This window comes from Acanthisitta chloris, unplaced genomic scaffold (assembly GCF_000695815.1).
Source record: "Acanthisitta chloris isolate BGI_N310 unplaced genomic scaffold, ASM69581v1 scaffold34565, whole genome shotgun sequence".
Lineage (NCBI taxonomy): Eukaryota > Metazoa > Chordata > Aves > Passeriformes > Acanthisittidae > Acanthisitta > Acanthisitta chloris.
The window spans coordinates 1-19,017 of record NW_008673806.1 but is presented as its reverse complement, the minus strand read 5'-3'; the positions used below and the strand labels follow the sequence as shown (position 1 = coordinate 19,017).

Below are 19,017 nucleotides of genomic sequence, written 5' to 3'. Positions count from 1 at the left end.
GGAAAGAAACATTTCTGAAACAGTTAATAAAAATGAGCCAATTTTGGAGCCCACGATTCCCAAGGATAAGTCACTCCATTGTTATCATGCTTGGATGAATAGGTAAGACGCTAGTCCTGCTCCAACTCAGAGTAATTTAAGCAAATTACTTTTCTGTCTCGGTTTAGTCATTAGGAAAATGGGTATTAACACATCTACCTCACTGTTGTGTTATTAGTCTTTAAATGTTCATAAAGTGTTCTAGCAATGCAAAATACTGTAATCATATAATCTACATACAGTAAGGCAATCAGCAAAGCATAACTACTTTGAAGACCCTGAATTCCTCAAATTATGTGCATCTGGTACACTACAGTTCTCCACGGTGATGTTTTTAATTTTAGCCACAATCAGAAGAGGAAAGAAGAAACAAAGACCAAGAAGCTCTTCCAGAGAAACCCCCTCACGCATACAGCAAACATACTGGTGATTCATTTAATAGTGCCCATACACTCCAGTTTTCAGGGTATGTGGCTTTTTTAAAGGCAAAGGTAGATCTGTGGAGACACAATGAATTGTTGATTTACTCAAGATTTCAAGACCAGATTGAGGTCATCCCCTCTTTACTAGTGGTTTGACTATCCTGCCATGTGAACAAAGGTTATTTCAAGGAGCATCTATTAATTTTTCACTTTACATTTTTGTTACAGCACCTCAATTAGAAACACACTTTGCGCAGTCTAACTAAAGGCAATGGAACATTTCCACTCCCAGAAATAACAACTGGAACAACAGTGAATCAAGTAAAAAGAAATAATATTCAGCTCTAGCATTCCTGGTAGTAATTATTTCTGCATATTGCCTCAAACTTCATTCAAAGGACAGCACTGCACCAGAAGGATGCAGCAAACCCCCTAACTGCCCTTGTATGAAAAATTCAATTTCTACTCACCTAGAGGAGGGATTTAATTTATTATATGTGGTTTTAAAACAAGTAATTTATGATTCACCGTTCTGACAGAAACAAAGCTGAAAACCTCTAAGTTTCTGCACGCTTTTCTCCTGGTATAGCTATTCAGCTTTCCTATGGATATGCATATTTGAAAACATTAAGTAACAATTCACAAGCAATCACATTTAGATTTACAGACATTTTCAGCTTACTGGTAAAAAGATATTACCTGTGATGGATCATTTGCGGTCAAGTTTCTCCCCAGTACATTTTGTTTCAGTGCAAACCCACTGTTTCTCATCTCCGCTATTAGCTCCGAGGGGTGCATTGATGGCCCTGTTCACAAAAATCACAGTTTGAATGTATCATTTATATCTCTCTACCTTTTTTGGACTCCACAGTAGGAATTCAGTTGAAGCTTTGTTAAGTAAAATCACAGCTAAATCAACTCAATAATCTTCTGCTGAGCAAATAATCAGATATGATTTTCTAAAACAGCAGTCTGAAGATTCAGAATGGAAAATAATTGCATTTTTCTTTAAGTACAAGGGGATTCTCTTATGTAACTTTGTCATGTTGAAAACGATCTATTCGGGTAAGTCTAGTAATATATTTCTATTATAGTAGAAAGCACAGGAAACCTAAATAAAGCACAGTAAATAAGGCTTTTAGGTGCCTCCTCTCCATTAAAACAATGCACTTGTCACTAATAATGCATTTTTCATAATGACACAGATTTTTGAACTGAAATGCAAAAAGTAACATTAGAAACTTGCTATTCATATGGAATATAAATACATACATGAAAAAAGTCTATGTGCTTACTTATTCTAGGAACTGCCAAATATGCTGAGTCTCTAGACTGTTTTCTCCTCATAGTGTCCTGTTTTCATTAGCTTAAAAATCATGCTATATATTCCATTAGAGTATGTGTTTGGGATTGGGCACATGCTATGTTTTTTTGCAGATATCTAACAAGGAGTAAAATATGGGATGTATTTTGTATCATTCAGACATGACTGCATAATTTATAAACCCTGTAACTCACTCTTACGCCTTAATTGAATCCCTCTGATCATCAACACCTCATGTGCTTGTCTGATTAGGTACTTTTTCTTCACCCTAAACATTCACTCTTTTGTTAGGTCACTTCCAGTACATTTCTTTCCCAGTTCCTTCACTAACCTTACTGTCAATGAACTAGCACTACTGTATCAGATAAATCTAAATTAGAAGGAATGTAAAATAGAGCATGGAGTACATTATTACTATTACTTCAGTGAACTACTGTAAATTGTATGATTAACTAGTCTTATGAAACATCCTGATCCTGCTTTGTGGTCTTCAGAGGTTCTTAGCTGTGAAGATTAACAAAACTCACAGATTTTTAACACAGACAAAGACAGAAAGTAAAAGGAGATTTTTACTAGGCAAAACATATGGAAAGTAGTACTGCAATTCCTCAAAACCTTTTCTTAGTTTTCCTGTATAATACACTGCTTGCAGAAATGAGCAGATCTGCAGGTAAAGCAGGAAGGAAGACAATAGAACTTTGGAAATGGTTTAAGGACCCCTTGCATCACTGACTTTCATTTCACAAGTTCCTTATTTTGCCAGGCAAAAGAATTTTGGAAAGAGATACCTGTTAGTCTTTACTTGACTTTAAGTTGGGGGTTATTCCCCATCCCCCTAATACTTTACCAAAAGTCCTTTTCCTTTTTACATGCTATAGTGTTTTTGTAAATTCACAATTAATGAATGTATATAGGACCCAGTGTCTACATTTTTGTGTATTTCAAACTTAAAACCTTGCTCTGCTTGCCCAAATCTACTCTCGCTGGAACAGAAACCAACATTAAACAGAAACCAAATGACAGAATTTGGTACCAGCTGATACCTTGATTTGAAATAATAAACCAGCCATACAATTCAGTCAAACAGAGACAAAGCATAGAGTTATGAAAGATGATTTTACCATACTAGAGAAACCAAAACACTTGACCAATCAAAGCCTGGAATACTCTTACCAAAGGTAATAAGAGCTGCTGCCTAATGAAGTAACTTAACCAACTTCTTGGGTATTCCCCTTCAGTGACTCACCATTGTACACATTTCGATGTATATCCAATACCTAATAATTCTCATTAGCATGGTTAGATAAACAGAAGAATACAGCTTGTCCAAATCCATACAAGAGACCTGATAAAGAATTATGACAGAAGCCCTAACTTTGTGGTTCCATCTGAGGACTATGGGCAGAATCGAGATCAGAGAGCCATGAAGCCATATTGGCCTTCAAAGGCACAATTCAAAATTATTTTCTAGAAACAAATCTTTCTGGCATTCTTTGTGCATAACACTGGAAAGAGGTAAGCAAAATATTTTCCTCTTTTACATAAAAAAATCTTTTACATAAAAGATCTTGTTAGAAGCTGCAGTGACAGGACAAGGGGTATCCGAATCGAGATCAGAGAGCCATGAAGCCATATTGGCCTTCAAAGGCACAATTCAAAATTATTTTCTAGAAACAAATCTTTCTGGCATTCTTTGTGCATAACACTGGAAAGAGGTAAGCAAAATATTTTCCTCTTTTACATAAAAAAATCTTTTACATAAAAGATCTTGTTAGAAGCTGCAGTGACAGGACAAGGGGTATCCGGTTCAAGGCAGGGGAAATATAAAAAAAGGAAAAGCAACATTATAAAAGCTCTAATAAAAGATGGAACAGGTTGCTCAGGGAAGTAGTGGCTGCCCCAGCCCTGGCAGTGTTCAAAGCCAGGTTGGATGAGGCCTTGAGCAACCTGGTCTGGTGGGAGGTGTCCCTGCTCATGTCAGGGGGTTGGGACTAGATAATCTGTAAGGTCCATTCCAACCCCTAAAATTCTATGATTCTGTGATAAAAGGCTTATAATGAATGCAAAACACTATTCATGTTTGTGCATTTGTGTCCAGTGGATGTCAGTTGTGCTGTCATGCACAGATCCATATGAGTGAACAAGAGACCTGTCAGAGTGGCTGCTCAAGCTGGGATCCAACACAACCATGTGCAAGCATTTGAGTTAAATTCTCTAGGAAGAGATTTTTTTACAGAGAGACTGGTCAGGCATTGGAATGGGCTGCCTGGGGAGGTGGTGGATTCACCATCCCTGGAGGTTTTCAAGATGAGACTGGATGTGGCACTTAGTGCCATGGTCTAGTAACAATGGTAGGGTTGGACTCCATGATCTTTGAGGTCTCTTCCAACCTGGTTGATTCTATGATTCTATGTGCATCTTAAATGTGAAAGCAGCGTGAGGTTTAAAAAACAAAATCAGAGGGAAGCTTAGAAGGAAAGTAAGCCAGGTTAAAAATAAACGTACATGACTTCTGTTTCCTTGTATATTAATGATGTCAAAGAGGCATTCATAGCTCCACCTACAATATTTTAGTTGCAACACATGACAGGGACAGTTAACAAATCACTGTTATTCCTGTTTTGTGGACAAGTCACCACAGAACTTTGAGACTAAAGTGGTTTATGAAATAAATTATTCCTGTTTTGGTCTCCCTACAATTGTGAGGGAAACAGTAATTTAGGTTCAGCCTAGCTTGTGAGGAGATGCAAGAATTTCCATGAAGCTTTATTAAATACATCATTTTTACTGTAACTAAAGGTTTTAGAAAATACTAGGAAATCTTATTCAGAAAATAAACCAACCCCATAAATGGAAATATAGTCAAAACACAGCCCTATTTCACAACCCTTTTTTTGAACAGCTGAAGCCACTGAACTTCTGAGAAGTTCGTCTGCTCAATGACAGCAAGACAGCTGCAGGAACCCTGTAGGGAGGAAACAAATCTCTGATCTGGGAGGTCTGAAAAGACTGTTTTCTATCTGGTTACAAGTCCAGGAGAGACGTTCAATTCAGACATTATATTTGACAATGGCTGCCAACTTAATAGCAAATCTCTATTACTATCTACTTTCTGCAACAGAATGCAAATCAAGAAGATGTTTATTCTCATAATTAAAGTCCTTTGCTTGGAATCAAAGGAATCAAATGCTTGGTGACTTTCTTTTCCCATCCATACCTCAACAGACTGCTTTTGATTTAGACTTTAATGATGTTGATAAGCAGATCTGATTTTCTTTGAAATATCAGTGACAGTTTGAGGTCTCCCAGGATTCCTGGGCACAGATATTTTATATGACAGCATTGAGGCTTGTAGCATGCTTCTTCTGGGGGTGCTTCTTCACAGAGTCTTAAAAGACAGAGATGCCCAAACAGGTGAGCAAACAATCACATTCCCATTTCCACACTATAAAATTAAATACAGGATTTCTCTTGGCTAATAAAAATGAGAGAGACAAAAACCTGTTAAAGAAACACCAAACACTGAACCTCATTTAACAGAGGTTTGAAAAACTCAACTGTTCAGAAATGTCCTTGGCTTTCCTATTAAGCAGTTAAACCCTGGCATCACCAGCATACTAGCTGTCAGAGGGCCTCTTCCTTGTTTGGTGTGAACTGCTTGTGGAGTTCTGCTTGTTGGAGATGTCACTATGTGATCAAACTTGGTTTGCCTGGCAAGCCAAAGAGGTACATCTTTTCAGTCTGTCTTTAGCTTACGACTACACTTGTGTCGTCACCCTCCAAAACTGTCAGACAAAACAGTACTCGGCATACCTGATAGTGATATGCTCCAATTAAGTCATCAACTATAAAACAGCTGGTAAGACTGAGTTAAAGAGGCTCTCAGTTGGCTAATATGATGTTAGCCAATTATTCTTGAACAGCATCCATCAACTTGCAAAAAATCACTCCTACATCAAGCACAAAAATACTTTACATACTAAGAAACTCAATGTCCTCGTATACACATTCCTTATGGACTTGTGAGACAGCCTGTAACTCACAGAATCACAGAATATTTGGAGTTGGAAGGAACCCACATGGATCACTAAGTCCTACTCTTGGAGCTGCACAAGACACCCCAGAGAATCATATCATGTGCCTGAGAGCACGGTCCAAACTCTCCTTGAGCTCTGTCAGGCTGTCAGGTGAAGAAGCTACCTGTGTGATCTCATGCAGCTGAAAACATCTAGAGATGACACTCTAGACAGCCATGGGCTGGCAGAACTTCAGATATAGGCATCCTGTAAAAATAGCTAAGTGCTACAACTCCTGACAACTAGTCTCTCAGCATTCTTTCATCAGCAAACTAAAAATAAGCTCAAAGTTATAATGTTTCATCGCCTGTTTCTTATTCTTTCTGAAAAAAGTCAAATACAGTACCTTGCTATTTTTGAATATGATTGTCAAGCTTATTTTCTGTTATTTGCATTTGGATAGGGGAAAAAAAAAAGCTTTCCAGGTGACACTTGGTTAAAACTAATTTTATGTGCTTTAAAATCAATTCATGGTCTTGGAAAAGCTTTTTGCCATAGTGTAACTAATTACTTGCAAATATCATACTTATTTTTATGCATTAAGACAACTGACAACTTGTTCTGCAACATTTTCTACAGTTACCAGTACCTAAAATTATATTAAGGGCTTGCACAAAAAAAGGCTCCATAGTTAAAGACCCACCAAAGGATATCAAAACTATTTTTTCATGGCTATTATAATTCTCAAGAAATAGTGTTGTCAATCAAACAGGTTATACTTTCTTCCTGCTTCTTACTTTCCACAGAAGTTCCTGCTGCATTAATTCTCTCTGTTATCTTCTGTTTACGATACTATTTAAGGTTGCAATTCAGATCGCTGAGTTGACTCAAAGAGTTGGGGTACAAAATCCAGAAACTCCAATCATTCAATGACATGTGAAAAGAAAGATTTGAGTCTTCACAAAGTGTGAAGTGTGACCTTAGCTTGACAGCTGTTGGTGCATCTCTGTACTACTTGTACCATTATATAAACAGAAGAGATGTAAACACACTTTTTTCTCAGGACTATACGAGCATCAGTTATACTGAATTGTAAAAGGATATCATATTAGGATTTCTATAATGTATTGCAAATTTGCTTATTTAGAACAAAAAGCACTTCAATTCCTCATCACACAACTGAGGACAATTTAATAGAATCAGTTCTGCTTCTGCTAAGCAACCAAGAGGGGAATACAATTCTGGATTTCAATTACTTAAGTGCCTCCCTTAGAGCAAGCTCTGTCACTCTGCATTACTACCCCCACTCCTGTCCCAGAAACAAGATTATTAATGACTATTTATTTTAACTATTACTCAATTTGTGTATCAACAAAACAGAGTATTTAAAATAGGGCTTTTCTAGAGCTTCCCTTTCCTGAGAATGTGTTCTGGCTTGGGACATGTTTTAGTTTATAGATGTGATGATTTTAATCTAAAAATATCACCACCATCATCACACCACTAGACTTCTCCTGACTTGGTAACAGAGATAATTTACATGAACATAAATGGAAACACAGCACATTTGTGTATCTGCAGTATACATCACACTCAGTATACTCCATGCTACCATGTTTAAAGATAAATTTATGAGGACAAGGTACTTTCAAGGCTTCTCATTTATTACTACATATATTTTGTTAACAAAGCAGGCCTAAAGCATCTTGTCTTCATCCCTTCTTACACGCAGCTTGGACTACATGAGGCCATAAATCTTTCAAACTGAAATCTGACTTTGTATGTAAGTGTGATGCTAAAGCCATACCTTGCTGTGGGAAATTAAATAAATACTCAGGGAACACACAAACAACTCTTTCACATTGGTTGTCCAAAACCTAGCTATTCTGCTGGTGGGGTTTCATCTGGCACACAATCACATGAAGGATGAATATACTCCCAATTCAGAGTGCTGCCTTCTCTGGGTGGTAGCAAAGTCGTAACATGATACAGTGGCTTTTAAGGCTTTGTTTAAAAGAGAAACTAATTTTGAAATTAGCATAGACAGTCTGTCAATATATCCATACACTTTTTTGTTTTGTCCACAGAGTTTCATATGGGTTTTTTTTACATGGTTTAAAAGCAAATTGAACAAAAATGGGAAAAATTACAGACTGAGCTTAATCACACTGTGAACTTTTATTGCAGTTGTGACAGAGATAAGAGTAGACACTTATTTTACCTAAGGGACTAAGAACTATTATCAAAATTATGTGATCATGACACATTGTAAATTTATGCTGCCTCCACAATTCAGAATTGATCATCTTCTACTGATAATTTTTCCATTTATTTCAGAGATGACTGCAATTCAGACCATATTTACACGTCAAAGCAACTGCTGCAGTTGCCACTGAGAGAAATCAATGACTAAAACCTCTGGCTTTTAATTAGCTCTTCCTCAGAGGGTCTGCAGTTTAACTGTATTTAACACTTGAGCACAGAATTTCAGTGTAATTTTCCATGCTTTTGTCACAGGGTATTTCAGAGAAACCTGAGTTTCCTTTTTACTTTTTTTGGAGTAGTAAAAACCATTAAACATTATCAAACTGCTATAGGAATCCATATTTATTGCTTAAATGCTAAGCACAGGACTTCTAATAGAAATCTGTATTTTATGCATTCACACCAAATACTGAGGCTTCTGAAACATAAATGGAGGATTATTCTAAAATGTAACAGTTCTTAAACTATGTGAAGATTTAGTTAAGGTTCCTACTGTTCACAATCAAAGGTCTCAGCTGCAGATCATAAAGGAAGGTTTCACACACTGTATGTTTCTAAAGATGACCATTTATACAAATATTCACGGTTAACATATTCAAATACCTTCTCTTTGTTATTAGAGATTCAAGAGAACATTTAAATCAGTTTCTCCACTCCTGACACAATGCAGACTTTTATCTGTTAGGAGGCAAAAAAGGTACCGTATTTCTCACCAGAAAACTCCAGTGAGATACAGACAGAATGTAACATAGACATAGATCTCCTTTTTTGCTGCCTCTTTATGACTGGTAATTTCAACGATTACCATGGAAAGGTATTTCACCCAAAAGCTAAAGATAAGCTGAACACACTAAGTGATAAATGGATGGAAACCACAACCACTATTAGTTTAGGGGCACTCAGGTGCTGAAAAGAGAGGGCACAAATTGTAGGAGCTGCTAATGAATCTTTAGAAGGCTGCACTGCCACAGACATACCTAGAGTTTCTTGATCTTGGTAAATAATATGTACATGGTAAACACACACATGTCGTTCCATTATATTTTTACCATTATTTGCCTGAATTTTCCACAAACTTGACTTCCACAAAGCACTGTAGAGTACTTTCTTCCCAGTAATTCCACTGCTCGGATCACATATGGAGCCTGTCCCTCCCAGAGGAGGATACCTGGCACTTTTCAGGCTCAGGTTTCATACGCCAAGAGCATAAGAACAATTTTTAGCCTTACCATCCCACTATGCTATTCATACAATTACCTCCTCATTTGAGACACTAGCCTTACTTCCCAAGATAGTAATACCTTTCTTCATAAGAAACTAATAGATTCATAGTGGGTTGTTTGTTCTAAAAAACATAAGAGTTGTAAGCATTTAAGCTTTCATAGCTTTTTAGCAAACCCCCAAACCACCATTGAACAAGAGAGACTGGTTGCACGGAAGAAGGGTAAGAAAGAGGGGAAAAAAAAAAAAAAAAGAGGTATTCAGTTTGTCCTAACTTCACCTGACCAAGAATCATGCAATCATAGAATGTTAGGGGTTGGAATGGACCTTATAAATCATTTAGCCCCAACCCCCTGCTATGGCCATGGACACCTCCCACCAGATCAGGTTGCTCAAGGCCTCATCCAGCCTGGCTTTGAACACTGCCAGGGTTGGGACAGCCACTGCTTCCCTGGGCAACTTGTCCAGCGTCTCATCACCCTCACAGGAAAAAACTTTCTGCCTGATATCTAGCCAAAATTTCCCCTCCTGCAATTTGAACCCATTTGCCCTTGTTCCTAAAGAAATTTGAAGTGAAATAACAGTATTATTTCAAAACATTTTGCACAGAACAACTACTAGTCTCTGTTCTAATCAAGTCAAAGGCTTTTCAGAATTCACAAAAACCACTGAAAAGCACAAACCCCAACAGATCTGCTGGTAAATGATAAAAAAGACCATGAAAACAGGCAAACTTTTAGCTGCTAGTGATCTGGGCCTTTTGCTGGTATGTATATTATACATGCAGATATACATACTGGCATGTAAAGTCAGAACCGTAACTGGTATTTTCATTTCATCTGAACTTTGAAAGTTAGGATATTATCAGTAAAACACCCTGTAAATCAGTTTAGCCCAAAGAAGCATTTTGATTGCCTAATTTAGCTTTGCAAAGGAGAAGTAAATCTTCTAAGTTGGTCTCTGTAAGCCTCACAGCTGGAACATTCTAACACTACTTTGCAGTTTGCAGTGATCAAAGTAAGTTACTTTATATCTAAAACTAAGAATTTCATAATGGAAATAATGCAACACCGGGGGGTGCAGTTATCATGAAATAATTACACTCCTGGGAGATTACAGACAAGGCTGTACCCCAGGGGTGCGATTATCCCATGATAACCATATCCACTGAAATTACCTTATTGCAAAAATAATCTCTATTCACTGGCGAGATATTATTCAATAGGTGATTTTTTAATGGTAAGATTATTATTTTTTTTGTATGAATTACCAGCTAGATTAGTAAAACAGTTCCAGAAGCAAAATAACCAAGCCATCAATGCCTAAGTTAAGGTACTGATCATAATTATTCTTGTTTGCTTGAGCACTGCAACGTAGGTCAGATCCCAAAACACAGCAGTCTGTGCTCAAGAACTCAGTTCTGTGCCACAGTTTTGCCCTGCAGCAGTTCCACCAAAGAAACTGAAGTCTGTGACTGGTCTTTGCAAATGAGATACTCAACACTGAACCCAAAACAGCAATTGCCAATCAGATTATGTGCCAAGAGGAAGATTACAATGTAGTCTTCACATAAGATCCAAAGACAAGTATCCTTCTGCTGAAATGGAAGAATCACAGCTTATGGAATTTACGGGAAAGAAAAAGCCTATATTGGTCATGATGTGAAAAAAATAATCTATGTAGTCAATCAATGACTCCTCTTTTTCCTCACAGAGAAACAGAATGGGAACTTAAGGTAAGGCAACTAAATCAGACATAGCAGCTTTGCTTCCATTTATTTGAACATTTCCTCCGATGCTGAAAAAATAGCCCAAGTCCAAATCACATATTTTGTTTTGCGCTTTCTGGAGTGGGAAAAAATTAGAACAAAACACAAGCTGAACTTGTATTAAGGCCTGCTGAAGTCTACAGGGAAGCCAGACCATTTCCTATAAACTACTTCTGCAGAAATTAGTGATGCTAATGCCCTTAGAACAATACAGATAATAGAATTTTAGGGGTTGGAATGGACCTTACAGAGCATCTAGTCCCAACCCCACCTGCCATGGGCAGGGATGCCTCCCCACCATGTCAGGTTGCTCAGGGCCGCGTCCAACCTGGCTTTGAACACTGCCAGGGTTGGGGCAGCCACTACTTCCCTGGGCAACCTGTGCCAGTGTCTCACCACCCTCACAGGAAAAACATTTTCCTAATATCTAGCCTAAATTTCCCCTCCTTCTATTTGAAACTGTTACCCCTTGTCCTATCATTGCAGTTCCTATCACAGAGTCCCTCTCCAGCTCCCCTGGAGCCCCTTCAGACACTAATAGGCTGCTATGAGGTCTTCTCCAGACTGAACAGCCCCAACTTCCTCAGCCTGTCTCATAGGGGAGATGCTCCAGTCCTCTTAGCAACTTTGTGGCCTCCTCTGGACTTGCTCCAACATTTCCATGTCCTTCTTATGTAGAGGGCACCCACGAGGCCAAGTGTTCCCAAGAACCGATTGCTTTGAGTTTCATTACTAACCAGGATGCCTTGCAGTACATGGACCAGAGTCTCCCAACACTCTGCTGATGCATGGTGTGATCTAACAAGGGAGGATATTTTCAAAGCCTGAAGAACTCTAACTAAATTTAGATAGTGGAACTACCACGCACTGCCTAAAAAAAGAGTATTCCATTCAGTATGCATGAAAAGGATGTGAGATTGACTTTTATTAGGATGAAGAGATTATAAATCAGAAGAAATACAGTGCTACCAAGTAAATAACTCCAATGCAATAGGGCTCTTTCCAAAGACTTTACAAAAACATGCCCAAGATTTGCTCTTTAAAATAAAACTTTCAATGATTTATGATCTAAATTGGGTCCTTCTAATCCAATTAATCTCAGAAACTAACTGGAATCCTCGTATATTGACTATTGTCCTAAAATTTAGTTGTGGTTTCACCCTTAATCCTTGTTAGATCTCTATGTCTCAGATGCACTCTTTAATTTACAAGACAATATTTATATTTCAATTTCCAGAAACACAAGCTAGGAACAAGCTTTCAGTGACTTCCTAAATATGGAATTACCTCCTGAACTCTAAAAACATTATTTGCTCTAATAATTTAATGCTTTTCAATTCTTTGAGAATTCATTGCAAACATGTTTTTGCACATTTAGCTATTAAAAAGCCCAAATAAATTTAATATATGTTCTGGACCTGCTGTATACTACAAGCAATCACTCTCTACCCTTGCAGGCCCAGATCCTCTAGAACATGGATCTGTTCAGAGGCACATGTTTTCCTCTACATTTTAGAAATGAACAGACAGCTTCAGAAAAATTGCCCTAACTTTACCTGACCTTAGAAGACAAGTAGTTTTGTACCTTGGTTTTTTTTCTTTCTGGTGCTGACAACCACAATAAATGAACATTCTGGACTATTTACGTGCTTTTTGCCAGGTTCTTCAGCGTGAGGAGACACTTGTGACACATGGAAAAGATGTGGGGGAATTTGACTTGTTTCAAGTGCAAGGGGTTTTTTTAAACCCCATCATCAGTTCACAAAACACAGAATGGTTTCATAAAAGGTGATTTCATCAAAAGTCTCTGTCCCTTACAAAGCAGTATTTTCTGCAGTTCTTGCCAGTCTAAAGAACAGTGTGGCAATGGACATTTTTGCAGTACTATAAAATGATATAAAATAATCAGGAATTTAGTCTAGGGACATAAAAGAAGCTTAGGACTGCCTGCAATTAGCAATAAAGAGAAGCAGGAAGAAGCAGAGCTTGGGGAGATGTGTTGCACAGTGGAACAGTAGAAGGTTCTTGAGGGTAGAAACAGATGCAGCAGAGCTAACTGCAGATCTGCAGCATTGTTAACAACTGTGTAGAACTCTCAGCAATGCAAAGATAATTACTTACTCTCATCCCAGCCAGCACAGGACTGCTGTAAGGGCTTTGATTTATGAGCTTTAACATGCCACGTGGATGAATAATGAGTCTTAAGAGAAGCAGTGAATTCAGTAACTTGTGTTCTCACTTAACCATAGTGCTCCATTTACACACATGGAATTCCCAGAAGTCATCAAAGGGCTGTAACTTGTTATTAAATAGGATGAAGGTTGAAAGAAGTTGATGAAAGGATTGTATTGCTGAGGTTAGAAGAAGCAGACAACCTTTTATCTGATGATGTAATTAGTATCACCACTTTCTGTAAGCCCTGTATTTGCTATTACATCAAGAACTTTAAACTGTTTTAAACTTTACCTCCACTGTTTTTACATAATTTCCCTGAAAGAAAGAGAAAGTAGCAGTATCGTTACAGCTGACTATTCAAATCCAAGAACAGTGTCTTACAAATTATATATACAAACCCTGATCTGTCGCCCACCCCTACTCCCTGAAATTCTTCCTCAGCCTACAAAAAAAGTCTCTGCTCAGCACAGCACACAGCCTTCTAAGTTCCAGACTTGAAAATGAGAGGGCACTGGTGCAGTCTGAGAACATCTAAGTAGTTTTACAGCACTTTCCTTCATGCAAAATTCATCGTATATGCTAAATCCTTCTCCTTAGGCTTACAGAGAGGGTTTGAAAAGCCATCTGGAAGGGCATCTCTCCAAGGGGGAAACGCCCACAGCAGTCAAACGTTGTCTACACCTAGATAGTTAGTTTAGTTAGGTTTGAAACAAGCAGTTAGTGTTACACTGACACTGCAGTGTGTCTGTATTAGGCTGTAATGAATAACGAGTCCATATTCAGGTTTGTGCCAGCATGTACAAAAACCTGGTGCTTTCTGCAGCACAAAAGAATATCTGACTTGCAAGAGCTGCACAGTGTAATTCTACCACTACCTAAGCTCTCAGGACAATTTTTTCTAAGGTAAGAATCGGGCAAGGAAATTATTTGATGTTCTATAACCTACTGAATAGAAAGGCTGAGCAAGTCAATGACAAAATGAGTAATACAATGGCACAATCATCAGACAGTGCCTAAATGGAAAGGAGAGCAAGAGGCACCATTTGCTTTAACTCAAGTCTTCCAGGCCTCGTCTCAAAGAAATGATGTATCTAAGTGACCCAATGCTGAAAAGCAAGATTGTTGGTAGGCTAAATATGTAACAAAATCAAGAGCTACTACATCAAATAGATAATCTGAAAAAGACAAAAGAAAACCAGGTGCTATCAAGTGTGCAACTGTAACAGGACCCCAAAACACAACATATCACCTTAAAGCACAGTACAGCAGGGCTGAAGACTAACCCATGATGCTTCTTTATCAAGATGTTTAACAACATGCCACAATTTTAAGAATCTTAATAGTGTTACAAATTTGGGCCAAGTCACAGAAAAGAAAGTACTGTAGGAAAAAAAAAGATTCGATTTGAATGTTTATATCCACTTCTTCAAACCTAACCTAGCCCTAAATTCTGTGTGACTTCAAGTGACAGGAAAATTAATAGAAGAAAGAGACCAAGAAGTCCAAGAAGGAACAAGAATCCAGCTGAAAGGAAACCAGGCATTTGGAAATCTAGGTTTCACTTGCTTGTCTACTATAGAAACACAATTACATATGAAAAAACCCCAAATCTCTCCTTTTTACCAAGTGATTAACAAAGATACAGTGATACATTCCAGCTTTTCCAAGCAGCTTGCCTGAATTTGAACTGGGACAGTCTTTGACAATCCATTGATTTTATTTTTTTTTGGTGACACAAACTTTTTCATTCTGATATAAACCGTCTCATTGCAGCTTCTCAGATTTTGGCATAGACAGGATCAAAGTAACAATCATGGAATCTTTTCTAAATGCATTACTGATTAGAAAACTAGGTGCCTGCAATTTGAAATCATCGAAATTGTGGATCTTACATTTGGAATTGAGTGTTTTTCCCATTTCATCAACACTTTGAAACAGGATAAACTTAAACCTTCTAAAAATGAAATGTGATGAGCTCCCCCAAAATGTCTAGCCAGCACCTTTAATGTACCTGAGCCATCGCCGGAGACTGAGCTTGCGTTGATTCCAGAGAGGCCAAATAAGGGACATTCTCGATCAGTGTTGATGTGACCCCACTTGTGGCACTTAATACATCTCACATTCCGCACCTAAAGGCAAGAAAAACAACTGACACAGTTAACAATAGAGCCTAACACTGACAGAGACGTCTACCTTATTAGGCATAAGAGAAGCTTTTAAACTCACTGAGAAACGGATGCTAAAATTAAGAGACTCCACGTGAATATTCTGCAGTTAGAAAACATTTGAAATATGCCCAAGACATCCAGAGAGTGAAATTTATGTAACTTGCCTGGATACCAAATGGCTGATCTCTGATATTCATATCATCCTTAGCATATCTGTTACACAAACACAGAAGAGAACAAATACTCAATGACTTTTATAAAAACATTACATAAAGAACTACCTTTGGTTGTGCAGTGAACATCCATCTTAGAGATACAATCCTCATAAAGACTGTCTTTCATGTGTTTTCAAATATGGATGTAAAAGTCAAACACAAACAAAGCTGTTCTTCTATAAAACTTCACTCTGTTTAGTAACAAGTTACAGTCCCTTGATGACATCTGGAAATTCCATGTTTGTAAATGGAGCATTACAGTCAAGTTCCAGGTTTGCAGGTTTCACTAATTAAGTGTCAGGACACAACAAGATCACACAAGTGACATGTTCAAAAATAAAACAGGAAAAAGGATATGAAAGTTAAGTAAGAAGAAAAGAAAATGTATTTAGATAAAATCCAGATATCTTACTTTTCTCGAGGGGCAACTTTTTGCCATTCAAACTTGTATTCAGTCTCTCCTTCTTGCTGTAAAACAGAAAACATGGTAAGTTTGAATTATTTGTTAGAATTCATATTAAGTAAGTAGGAAGAAAACTTAGAGAAATGATGTAATGAAATACCTCTTTAGTTTCCTCTTCGAATTTTCAGAAATCATGCAAAGAAAAGAAATGATACATTAATTATATATGCAAAATGCACCTGGTGTCTAAGATGAAGACAAAATATTTTATGGTTTATGATAATCAATAGGACAAACTCTCAGAAGGCTGATTTATCTAAATATCTAATCAGCCTCTAGCATATACAGTTACAAATTCTGTAAATCCAGAATCATCTGCTAAAACTATATTGATGTTGCACAAATGTAAAAAGCTTGAAACATTTTTGCAAGAGTAGCAATAATATTTTCTTTAAAAATACTTTTAAACAAGTCAGCAATAATCTCTTCTTTAAAACTGCATTTGCTCTAAGCTTATGGGATTACTTAAGAGTTTTTAAGGTGAAATAACTGCAAAACTTGCTTTACAAGAATGAACCTATCCAAGCACTTCCAAGCAATTTCATGCAAATAGGGAAAAAAGAAATATATTTTAAAGGGAACATGCTTTCTTTCAAAGGGAACACATTTTTTTAGTTCTCCACTTACATTAGGATCTTGCTAAAATTAAGTAAATGATATGAGTATCCACCAGGTGCTTAATAACTTCTGTTCATGGCTCTACTAAACAGTCATAGTCAGATCCACCAGAGCCAGGTCAGGCAGCACTTTTGAATACAGAATCTCAGTATTTACTACTTATAAAACTTCCACTATTTAACTTCTTGCTCTGGTACATCCCATGTTTGACATGTGTCAAGCTGAATTATGGGCATAACTTTTAAGGAAAAGTGACCTGCTATTTCCCAAAAGGAGAAAAGGCCAAAATACAGGTTTGTGTTGTCTGAGTCATTGCCTTGGTAAGGTCTAATCCACCTCATCCAATAGCTTTATAATTGGCTAAAGAAACACCCTTGGTCAAGGACAGGATTTATGCTGTTGCTAGGAAAGATATTTGACCTGTTTTTTCCCTTCACACTGAACTGTCACTTAAAAAACCCCAACCATTCTCTTTGAAAGAAACTTAAGTATTGTGAGACCAGTATTATTACATCCTATATGTCTGCATATTCCCACAAGAAAACTAAAAAAAAATAAATCATACATACTAGCACCACCTCACTATGAACACATTATTTTAAAGTAAAAGACATTGTACTTATTTCTTCAGAAGGTTTTCAGCTTTGCAGCAATGCCTGCTCACAGTCAGGAAACCACTGTACCTTTCTTTGCTCCAGGTGGGGCCTCATACATGAAATTAAGACCATTCTTCACACGCTCATCACCCATAAGCAACCTAAGTGAAAAGGGCAGAGTTTGGGGTGTTACACACAAAACAGTCACACTGGTACCACTTATTAAAAACAAAAGAAAGGAGGAAATTTCTGTAATAACTGGCATTTTTTCATTTGTGAAAGTAACAGAAGTTGAGTATCAAAAAACCTGAGACCAGTCAAAGCTTTTGCATGCTTGCGTGTACCACAAATCACGTTTCAGTCACAACTGAACCCTAATTCTGTCCACAGAATTATGAGACAGATTTCTGTATGATGCAAATATACCATTACACAAGGTCACCTGCTGTTCTGTGCAACAGAACATGTTTTGAAATGAATTAGAAGACACACACAAGTCAGTTTAAAGAAGTTCTTATGACCTCTGCTTAATCAGACACCACTTTATGAGTCACTGTCCTTTACTACTACTACAGTCAACAACAGCAGAGAGCATGTCAAATTGCTCACAGTAATATGTCTTTTACTAAGAGGAAAAACAAGAGACAGCAGGCAGAAGCGTGTGATCTTATGCCAGTTCTCACCTATTATCATAGGATTCCTGTTCTTTCAGATACTGTTGCATTAATTCTTCTTGTTTCTTCTTGTCATATGATATTTTCTGTTCCGCCATCCATACCTAGTTAAAACAATTAAGTTTCTACTTTAAACAAATACAAAAACTACCTCAAAATATACTAATGTGTAACACCTAACTGGCTGAATCTATTGAAAATACTTAACAGGAGCAAACTGCCATTCTAATAGCAGAAAATACATTCTTTTCATTCAGTATTTCAACAAATTAACTTCCCACAGGCAATACCTTTGAGAACTACAACTCACAACAGTATTGAGGAACTGAAAAGCCAGGAGAAAACTTAGGAACTCAAAGGGAAAAGTGGTCAAAGAACACCTTGGGCATGCCACTGTCTTTCCTGGAGTGCCATTTCCACACTGAAGTCTCACCAGTGCCCAAGCCCCAGGTTCTCTGGGGACTTCTTGGCATGGGGCACAGTTCTGGGGAACAGAGACCTGGATCCAGGTCAAGGCAGCGGTGAAACATTGGGAAAACACAGTGACACATGGTGACAGTGTGGGTTTGCCTGGACAGTGCACAGTGCCTATTCATCCTGAGAATCAGGTGCTAGAAACCTGAGGCCAGGAAAAAGCTACAGCCATACACATCTGGGAGCAAGAACAGATGAACTTTCAAATACTCCTTATCTATTTTCCCTATCTCCTCCCTCCCCCTTGCCCCAGCTCCAGCCCCGTCGGAGGAAAGGCGACGAGCACTGCCCGTGGGACTGCAGCGCTAGAGGGGACAGACCCCGGGACACCCACCAGGCCACCCCACCAGGACACCCCCCGAGACAGAGCCCGGGACAGATCCCGGGACACCCCACCAGGACACCCCCCAGGACATGTGAGGAAGAGAAACGTCCCGCGAGTGCCTCCGCAGCCACCCCTTCCCCTCTCACCTTTTTGATGTTGGATTTGGACGCGGGGTGAAAATCCTTCTTGCACATGAAGTTGGCGAACGACTTCCCCATGGCAGCGGCAGAGCGAGACCCCCCAACCCCACACGG

At 38.1% G+C, this 19,017-nt stretch overlaps 1 protein-coding gene across 2 annotated transcripts in view; it reads right to left on the bottom strand.

Moving 5' to 3' along the window:
- CIR1 (corepressor interacting with RBPJ, 1) overlaps positions 1 to 19,005 on the bottom strand; it is a 22,596-nt gene extending 3,591 nt beyond the window's left edge. The window contains exons 1-9 of one of the 2 annotated variants that reach the window (XM_009075094.1): positions 18,910 to 18,981; positions 17,974 to 18,068; positions 17,378 to 17,451; positions 17,160 to 17,165; positions 16,177 to 16,190; positions 16,026 to 16,081; positions 15,563 to 15,611; positions 15,242 to 15,359; positions 1,161 to 1,267 (exon numbers count right to left, since the gene is read on the bottom strand). In XM_009075094.1, the coding sequence (XP_009073342.1) occupies positions 1,161 to 1,267; positions 15,242 to 15,359; positions 15,563 to 15,611; positions 16,026 to 16,081; positions 16,177 to 16,190; positions 17,160 to 17,165; positions 17,378 to 17,451; positions 17,974 to 18,068; positions 18,910 to 18,981 (591 nt within the window). Of the gene's footprint in view, positions 1 to 1,160; positions 1,268 to 15,241; positions 15,360 to 15,562; positions 15,612 to 16,025; positions 16,082 to 16,176; positions 16,191 to 17,159; positions 17,166 to 17,377; positions 17,452 to 17,973; positions 18,069 to 18,909 lie in introns of both variants that reach the window. The other variant, XM_009075095.1, reaches the window with a different exon arrangement.
- Between the last annotated feature and the right edge of the window lie 12 nt (positions 19,006 to 19,017).